Source organism: Gekko japonicus, unplaced genomic scaffold (genome assembly GCF_001447785.1).
Source record: "Gekko japonicus isolate JY-2015 unplaced genomic scaffold, Gekko_japonicus_V1.1 scaffold5, whole genome shotgun sequence".
NCBI classification, from domain to species: domain Eukaryota; kingdom Metazoa; phylum Chordata; class Lepidosauria; order Squamata; family Gekkonidae; genus Gekko; species Gekko japonicus.
The window spans coordinates 523,287-533,352 of NW_015168652.1; the positions used below are offsets into that span (position 1 = coordinate 523,287).

At 40.4% G+C, this 10,066-nt stretch overlaps 1 protein-coding gene across 1 annotated transcript in view; it reads left to right on the forward strand.

Moving 5' to 3' along the window:
* Positions 1 to 10,066, forward strand: part of SRPK2 (SRSF protein kinase 2) — a 250,312-nt gene that overhangs the window by 172,533 nt on the left and 67,713 nt on the right. Inside the window, exons 5-8 of the mRNA XM_015415056.1 lie at positions 893 to 1,001; positions 2,030 to 2,117; positions 2,375 to 2,462; positions 4,403 to 4,509. Coding sequence (XP_015270542.1) covers positions 893 to 1,001; positions 2,030 to 2,117; positions 2,375 to 2,462; positions 4,403 to 4,509 — 392 coding nt within the window. The remainder of the gene's footprint in view (positions 1 to 892; positions 1,002 to 2,029; positions 2,118 to 2,374; positions 2,463 to 4,402; positions 4,510 to 10,066) is intronic.

Sequence of the window (10,066 nt, forward strand, 5' to 3'; positions counted from 1 at the left end):
TTCCTTCCTTCCTTCCTTCCTTCCTTCCTTCCTTCCTTCCTTCCTTCCTTCCTTCCTTCTTTTTCTCTCCCTCCCTCCCATCTTTTTGCTTTCTTTCCACCTCTCCCCTTCCTTCCTTTCTTCAAAAATGTAGGCTCGCTTACAACTTTAATCCTAGTAGGTCTTTTGGCTCACAAAACTCCTCAGCTTAGAGCAAACATTGCTCATGAGCCAGGTTTGGTTGGGAGACAGCCAGTCTTATTTAGGCCCTGCCAAATTTTAATCAAAATATGTTAAAAAGTTTGAAAGTGCAAAGAGACTGGGCAAATTGGTCACAGTTTTACTTGTAAAAAACACTTGTAAAAGAAGTACAGTGTTTTCTGGCTCTAAGATGGAGATTCTATAGTCAGATGTTACACATTACTTATATTTAAAGTGTGTATGTACATATCATTATGTTCTGTGGTGTCTGGGTGCATGTGTTCTCTAATTGACCTATTGTGAAGATGTCACTTTCTACAGCATATAATACCTTTCTAGGGTCTGGACCACAAGATTGAAGTAGCCCCACAATAATACAGAAATTCTGCGGTAGAGAATCAAAGTTTTCAGTTTTGATTAACACTTGTGAAAAGGGAATGGGGTTAAAGAGACTTGGTCTAAATACTTTACTATTAATTCCAAATTTAACTCAGGCTGCAGTCCTCTGTACACTTATTTGGGTGAATGCCCTGTTGGGACCAGTGTGATTGACGTCCATTGTAGTAGGTATAGACTTGGTTGTATGAGGAACTTAATAGAATTTCTTGACTTTTAAACAATAAAGCTAAACATTCTAGGGGGCATTAGAATGTATATGTGGTTGAAATAATGCCATTGATGTTTGTAAGTTGTATCTGTTCCTTTTTTAAAGGTGGCTATCATCCAGTAAAAATTGGAGATCTTTTCAATAGCCGGTATCATGTTATCAGAAAATTAGGATGGGGACACTTCTCTACAGTCTGGCTATGCTGGGATATGCAGTAAGACATATTTTTGTTAGATTTCTAATGTATGTTAATGGTGCTTTATTAATTGCCAAGAACATATCTGAGGCTACACAAATATTTGTCCACCTGTTAAAAATAGTGTTATATAGGGATATTAATACAATCATATTTTTTGTTTTCAGTATATGTTTGATGAAACTTGTAAAACATAAAACCTTTTTATTGAATTTGCACATTTCATTGAGTGTATCAGAAAGCTAATGCAGGCTTTGAGACATTTTCTAAACCTAGCCTAACTTCTCCCAGTTTCTCATTATTCCATTATTGCTTTAAAAGCCAGCATAGAAAACAACAAGAAATTAATTCCTCCACCAGTATTGAATGGTATAAAGTTAGTTTACACACAAATAAGTAATAAAGACATTCATGATAAATTTTTTGGTCCTAAAACATTCTGATGTGAAATGATAAAGAAGCTTAGGCTTGGATCCAGCCAACATTTTGGCTCAGTCTTGGCTAAATCCTCTCTTTATTGGAGCCCCTGTTCCACATGGCTTTTGTCCATTCAGGTCCAGTGATCCCGAACATAGCCTTTTTGGTTTTGAAAGGGGATCCCTTCCTCCCTTCCTCACTAGCAGAAGAACTGCTTGGCTCCAAGCCATTGTATTTCCACTGAAAATTGCTAAGAGATGCTACAATAATATCACTGCTGAAAATAGTAGGCTCCAAAATGGAATTTTTAGGCGCTGTGGCAACTGCATGCCTGATACCTGTTGAGATAATGTGTCTTGTAAAGGACAAGCATATTACATATTTCTTTAGTTCTTCAAAAACTCTGCTTTGAATCTTAACTCCTGAAGAGAGACTGAAGAGATGTCATTCAGTCAATGAATATTGTTGAAATAATTGCCAGGATTAGTTTTCAGCTCGCAGTTCTGGAACAGAAAAGCATTTCATTAAATTAATGTTATAAAAAGAAAACATTTCCTCCTACAACAGGTTTAGAATTTAAAAATGCATTGACTCTGTCATGTTGTTCACTTGCTTGTTTGTTTTTAAAGGGGAAAAAGATTTGTTGCAATGAAAGTTGTAAAAAGTGCTCAGCATTATACAGAGACAGCCTTGGATGAAATAAAGTTGCTTAAATGTGTAAGTATTATAACCACACCTCATGCTTAATGACTGACAGCGAACTGAATCATTATACAAATCTATAATTTTGTAATTAACTGTCCATTTGGCATTTTGTAAAGCAGAAGATAGCAAAAATTATAATTGCAAGACATTTTATTTTCTTAGCTCCTAAATATCCTTAAAATAAATTATTAAAATTTATTTTCTGATAATGATGTTGCTTTGAGTCTATTTAAAAATAAAGGGTTTGTGGGGGGGGCTTTTTTTTTTAGGTTCGTGAAAGTGACCCTATGGATCCAAATAAAGATATGGTTGTTCAGTTAATTGATGACTTCAAAATTTCTGGCATGAATGGAATACGTATCTTTTTTCCCTGATTACTTAATACCTTGTATTTAAAAAACACACAAACCTTTTTGAAGTAGAATTTAATTTTTAAACATTAATATTACTGCTTTAATGTGCTACAGCAAAAGAAGTAGGTACTGAAAAGACACTTTAGATGTTCAGAATGGTGTGTTATGGCAGGCTGGGAAGTCATGTTTATTTGAGAGGCACTTAAGTGCTTACTGGTCCAAGTGTAACTTTATGGTGCTATCTGGTCAGAAGGCGCAATTTGCTTTGTCTTTTAATAGTACATGTCTTTTGTAACAATCATCTGCATAGTTTCAACCTGGGTAACAGCTTTGCTCTTCGAACTAATGTGTACTTAAGAGGGCCATTATATAGACAGATTAGGGATGGACATGAACCAAATTATGAACTGAAATTCGTCATGAACCAGGTCCGGTTTGTGATTTTTGAGCCTTGGTTCATGTAATTGAATCTCCCATGAACTGCCCACAAACCAAACTGTTTTTCATGGAAGTTCATGAGATTCGTGGGAATGGTTCGTGGGCCAGACATGCTGGCACTGATGAATCAATTGTCCAGGCAATGCGGGAGATGGGCTTCTGCAGCCCTTCTACAGCCCTGGAAACACCTATAGTGCTCCTCCACAGCTTGATAGGCAGCTGTGGCTGCCAACCAGCGAGCTCCCATTCTGCTCTAAGCCTCCAGCTTGCAGGGGGTCTGTTTGACACATTCCTGAACCTATGGCTGCTGTGATTTCCCCATAGAGCACTTTCCTGGAGCACCTGCTTTGGGGGCTGAGTATCCAAAGCCAATCTGCACACAACATGGAAGGCGGGTAGAGGGGCATCCCGGGGAGGTCCGCTGTGAGTTTGATGCCTCTAGCTTGCAGGGGGGCCATTCGACAAACTGCAAACCTGCTGCTGTGATTTCCCCAGAGAGCACTTTCCTGGGGACACCTGTTTGGGGGGCATTAACTCACACACACCCCAAATCCAGTCCTCACCAAAATTGGAGGGCAGGTACAGGAGAGTCAGCTGGAGACTTGCTGTGAGTTTGGCATCACTAGCCCATGGGGGGGGAGTGTTTTACCATGTCACGGACCTCACGAACCGGTTTGTTAAACAGGAAGGTTCATGGAGACCCCCACGAACCTCCATTTTCCCAGTTTGTTCCCATCCCTAACTGGGACTGGCCTGCTGCAGAGCTTTTTTTCTAGCTGTGGCTCCTATATGGCACAGATCAGGAAAGCCCCCATATTGTGTTTCGATGGCAGTGTACAGTGGAATTATTTAGATAGGCTTCTAGTTTATGAAGGCTTCCTGATTACTTAAAGTTGCTTTAACTGTCTTATATGTAGATTTTGTTTGATTGTGGTGCATTTTAAAAAACACTGCAACCTGCCTTGAATCCCTTTTTGGAGAAAGATGTGCTAAACATTTCTTAAATAAAATAAGAAAAAAGATTCCCAAGAATGTATTTCCAGTACTATGACCTTTGATTTGTACTATATCCTATTAGAACCCTTGGATTATATACACTTATCTCTAGCCTACCGGTTGGAATTTCCAGTTTTGATAGGTCCTGTTTCAGGAGTGCAATTCTATGAAGACTTACTTCAGTCTCAGTCTGTTGATTTCAGTGGGCTTAAACTGGAGTAACACTGTATAAAATTACACTGTGTAAGCTTCTCTTCCTCCATCCACATGAGGGTATTCGCAGGTTACTGATGGTTAAGTGTGAAATACCAGACTTGTATGGTGAGGATTGGCTTGGTCTCTGAATCTCAGTTAACATTACTTCTATGCTAACTGTTGCATACATATTTCTCCATTACAATAGTAGAATTTGCATACTGTTAAGTTGATTTGCCTGGAGTAATTACACTTGTGGTTTCTAAAGAAATTTAGCAAAAAAAATCTGCCAAGTTATCCTTAATTGAATATCAGATGTTTGTATGGTTTTTGAAGTACTTGGACATCATCTTTTAAAATGGATAATCAAGTCCAACTACCAGGGTCTTCCTATCCACTGTGTAAAAAGTATAATCAAACAGGTAAGATACATTCATATTTAATGCTGTGTTCCTGAAAATGTGTCAGTACTGTTGATCACAGCTGCCTAGTTCAGGTTCATATGACTATCTTTTCAGAAGTCCTAGTCTGCATCTGCATGCAGTGCCTGTAGTTATTTATTCTTATCACCTTGCTGTTACAGTGTTTGAATCATGCACCTGAACAGTTCAAGCACAATCCTTTAGTGCCATTTGTGCATCTTGCATCAAGACTTATGAATACCAAGCTGCAGGAAATTAGATATCCTGCATTTCACAAGGAGTCAGCTGCTAAAGCTCAACCATTTACTTTGTTGAAATGTACTTTGACAACGGAGCTGCACTGGCTCAAGTGGTTAAGACGCTGAACTGCAGGCTGTGGAAGGTCAGTAGTTCAGCAGTTCGAGACCCGAGTTGCCGCATGATGGAGTGAGCTCCCGTCTCTAGTTCCAGCTCCTGCCAACGTAGCAGTTCGAAAGCAAGAAATTGCAAGTAGATAAATAAGTACCACTTCAGTGGGAAGGTAACAGAGTTCCGTGCGCCTTGGTGTTTAGTCATGCCAGCCACATGACCACAGAAACGTCTTTGGACAGCGCTGGCTCTTCGGCTTTGAAATGGAGATGAGCACTGCAACCCAAGAGTTGGACTCGACTGGCTTTCGAGCAAGGGAACCTTTACCTTTACCTTTTACTTTGACAAGAGTCCTTCATCCTTTGTGCAAGTTCAGTGGGCATAGTCTAACCCCCCCCACCCCCCGTTTTGGCTAATCATTTTAAAATGACTTCCTTGAGGGAAGTTCTGTTGGCAAAAGTGGAATGTGTGCTCGTTTCTGGTGTTCACGGTCTTGGAGATTATTGTCTGCTGGAAGTTATCGGTTCAGAGGTCCTAGTGATTTTTTAAAATTAATTTTTGGCGTGGGGTGTCATCATTTGGATTGTAACCACAGCTTGTCAAAGGGGAGATTTAATAATTTTGCCCACTGCCATTTTCCCAACCTGAAGTAGTCTTGGGGAGACACTGTGTGCCCCATTGTAGTAAACTGGTGAATAAACATCTGCATGAAAATTACAATTAAAAAGAGTACCTAGCATGAAACTCTCAGTATGCTTGCATTTAACATTTCAGATGCTGCCCATTGTCCAATTTAATTAATGTAAGAACATACGAAGAGCTCTGCTGGATCAGATGAGTGGTCCATCTTGTCCAAGGGGTATGACCAAGGGGTAAAAGGAGTACTGAAGGATGATAGGGAAATGGCTGAGAAGCTAAATGCATTTTTTGCCTCCGTCTTCACTGTGGAAGATGAGAGGTGCTTGCCCACTCCAGAGCCGCTGAGTTCGGGAGGGGTGTTGAAAGACCTGAGTCAGATTGAGGTGACGAGAGAGGAGGTCCTAAAACTGATAAACAACTTAAAAACTGATAAATCACCAGGCCCAGATGGCATACATCCAAGAGTTCTGAAAGAACTCAATTGTGAACTTGTGGATCTCCTGACAAAAATATGTAATCTCTCCTTAAAATCAGCCTCCATTCCTGAGGACTGGAAGGTAGCTAATGTCACTCCCATCTTTAAAAAGGGTTCAAGAGGAGATCCGGGAAATTACAGGCCAGTCAGTCTGACGTCGATACCGGGTAAATTGGTGGAAACCATTATTAAGGAAAGAATTAGTAGGCACATAGATGAACAAAACCTATTGAGGCAGACTCAACATGGGTTCTGTAAGGGAAGATCTTGTCTCACTAACCTGTTAATGTTCTTTGAGGGGGTGAACAAACATGTGGACAAGGGGGATCCAATAGATATTGTTTACCTTGACTTCCAGAAAGCTTTTGATAAAGTTCCTCATCAAAGGCTCCTAAGCAAGCTCAAAAATCATGGGATAAAAGGACAAGTCCTTTTATGGATCAAAAACTGGCTAATTAATAGAAAACAGAGAGTGAGTATAAATGGGCAGTTCTCCCAGTGGAGGGGTGTAAGCAGTGGGGTACCACAGGGATCAGTACTTGGTCCACTGCTTTTTAACTTGTTCATTAATGATTTGGAGTTGGGAGTAAGCAGTGAAGTGGCTAAATTTGCGGATGATACGAAGTTGTTCAGGGTGGTGAAAACCAGTGAGGATTGTGAGGCACTCCAAAGGGATCTGTCAAAGTTGGGCGAGTGGGCGTCAACATGGCAAATGGGGTTCAATGTGGCCAAGTGCAAGGTGATGCACATTGGAGCCAAAAATCCTAACTATAAATACACGTTGATGGGGTCTGAACTGGCAGAGACAGATCAAGAGAGAGATCTTGGAGTTGTAGTAGATAACTCACTGAAAATGTCGAGACAGTGTGTGACTGCAATAAAGAAGGCCAATGCTATGCTGGGGATTATTAGGAAGGGTATTGTAAACAGATCAGCCAATATCATAATGCCGCTATATAAATCAATGGTGCGACCTCATCTGGAATACTGTGTGCAATTCTGGTCACCACACCTTAAAAAGGATATTATAGCTTTGGAAAAAGTGCAGAAAAGAGCAACTCGAATGATAAAAGGGTTGGAACACTTTCCCTATGAGGAACGGTTAAGGCGCTTAGGGCTCTTTAGCTTGGAGAAACGACGACTGAGGGGTGACATGATTGAGGTTTATAAGATTATGCATGGGAAAGAGCAGGTAGAGAAAGAGGTACTTTTCTCCCTTTCTCACAATACAAGAACCCGTGGGCACTCCATGAAATTGCTGAGCGGTCGGGTTAGAACGGATAAAAGGAAGTACTTCTTCACCCAAAGAGTGATTAACACTTGGAATTCACTGCCACAGGAAGTGGTGGCAGCTACAAGCATGGACGGCTTCAAAAGGGAATTAGATAAGCATATGGAGCAGAGGTCCATCAGTGGCTATTAGCCACAAGGTATAGATAGGGACTCTGGGGCAAGTGATGCTCTGTCATCTTGGTGCTTGGGGGGGGTCAACAGTGGGAGGGCTTCTAATGTCCTGGCCCCACTGGTGGACCTCCTGATGGCACTGGTATTTCTGGCCACTGTGGGATACAGAGTGTTGGACTGGATGGGCCTTTGGCCTGATCCAACATTGGCATCTCTTATGTTCTTATGTTCTTATGTTCTTATGTCCAGCATCCTGTATCACACAGTGGACAACCAGTTCCTCTGGAGGGCCAACATCAGGGGATGGGGGCCAAGGTCTTCCCCTGATGTTGCCTGCAGGTATTGGGATTCAGAGGTTGACTGCCTTTGTATGTGGAGGTTCCCTTTAGTCACCAATGTGAGATAAAAGTAACTAAACACACATGAATGGTTTTTTCTTGAAAATAGTCCCTTTTGTCACTGTAAGGGAATATATTTTCAGCACAGCTGATTGAAGTACATTGTCAAACATAAGTGAATTGTTAGAGTTTAAAATATAAGGTTATCAGACAGCTTTATTTACTCCTTTTAAAAATCCATTAATAAATGCTCCTCCTGTTTTGTTCTTCATAAGAAAAGACATTTTAGTTTTTAAGTAGCGTTTGCACTAGTTTTTTTTAACCACCTCCCTTTCCCAAAATTTGTGCTACAGAATATATATGTTTCCAAAATACATCATTTGGGAAAACTTGTTGCAGAAGGAATACCTATCTGACAGTAAGGTATGAAAGGTTACATTTATAAAATATTGAGAAAATCTTAGTCTGTAGGAGGAATAATATAATCCTCAATTGCATTTCATGGTGTATGTGTGTCCATTCTTGATATAATCTATTATAAATACACTTTTTATTGATCTTTTTGAGAGGTACAATAATAGGTAATCCTGACCCATGGATCAAGAAAAGAATAGCTAGAAAAAAAATTCTCCCCAGTTGAAATGAGAAGCAAGTCCTCTCAATTTACTTTGAATTTGTTTTTCTCAATAAACTTGGTCCAAGCTTTCTGTCCCAGTCTAATAGATAAAAGAAACAAGGAGGAGAACGGAAACTTAACCCCTCCAAAATGAATTACGAACCAAAAAGGTTAATTAGATACGAAATAAGGGGCCCAATATTAATTTCAATAAAACAAAAATATATAAATAATACAAATTATACAAAAATACATGTATGTATTACAGATTGGTTTAAAAACAATTATAGACCCAAATATAGTTTCAATAAGAATACAATTCATACAATATTTCAAAATTAGGACCCTAAAACAGAAGCATTTCGGCCTACTGGCCTTCAGTGGTCAAGCATAAATGTTACACATAGGCTCAATTATTGTAATAATAATATTAACACTATATAGAAACAAGTGAGAATTATGATCTGATAGGTATCAGTGACTCAAGGCAAGGATGTCCAAATCAGATACATGTTATCTGGGTGGTATTACAATTAGGTACCTTCCTAGTGTGGTCCAATTTGAAAAGCAATATGGAGCCAGTGTAACCTAATAGTATGTCCCTCCTACTTCTTTCATCATATCATATTCTCTTGCTTCCTATCTTTGCTCTTTTTCTCCAGGTACTGGCTCTGAAGTAGTGTCTCTAATTTCTTCAGTTAAATCCACAGTTTGTCATCTTAATCTCATTCCTCTTGCTTCTTTCATTCTTTCTCATCCAGATCTTCACATTCATTCTTCTGTTCTTGGTCCTTTTTCCTAAAAACATGGTAATTATTCACATCATTCTTGAAACCAAACCCCTTCTTGGATCCCCACACCCTCTCTACTTATTGTCTCATACCTCTTGTTTTATTTTCAAACTTTGTGATCTAGTTTCAGTGCCTCAGTATTCTTTCTTCACACTCCTCTGTCGATCCTTTTTAGTTTTTTTTTTTTGACCTCAGCATTTCATTGAGACTCCTTTATGTAAAATCTGAGGTCTATTTTTATTTCTTCTCTTTGATTTTTAATCAATTTTGGATGAAAAAGTTGATACACACAGGGCTTTTTTTGTAGAAAAAGCCCAGCAGGAACTCATTAGCATAATAGGCCACACCCTGACAGCACAGCTCATTAGCATATTAGACCACACCCCATGCCTTCCCTTGGCTTGCCCGGGTGCCCCACGGCTGCAGGGAGCCCTGGCAAGCCCCCCCAGGAAGGCTGCAGGGAGCCCGGGCAAGCTGGCCCTTGGAGGGGAGGCAGTTTAAACTGCCTTCCCTTGGCTTGCCCGGGTGCCCCACGGCTGCAGGGAGCCCGGGCAAGCCGGCCCTTGGACAGGCCAGGGAAGGCAGGGGAGGTATTTAAATGCCTTCCCGATCCTTCCAGCCCCCCCGGCCCACCCGCTTGGGAGTTGCCAGGGGGGTCGCTTTCCAGGCCTTCCATCTGTAGCCACGCATGAGGAGGTTTTGGCTGTAGTGGGCATGGCCAACTCTGAAGCCAGCCGGAACTCCGTGCCTGTGTGTTCCTGCCCAAAAATAGCCCTGAATACACATATAGTTCTTTTCATTCTCAGATATTTGTTGATACCATTGCCTCTTAGTTCCACTCCTTTCTTGAATTGTTTTAACATTTTTATCCATGGTACTTTTTCTTTCCAGTTTTCTGTGATTTTTCAAGGCTTTGATCTTGCACCTCTTCTTTTTAGTCTGTACT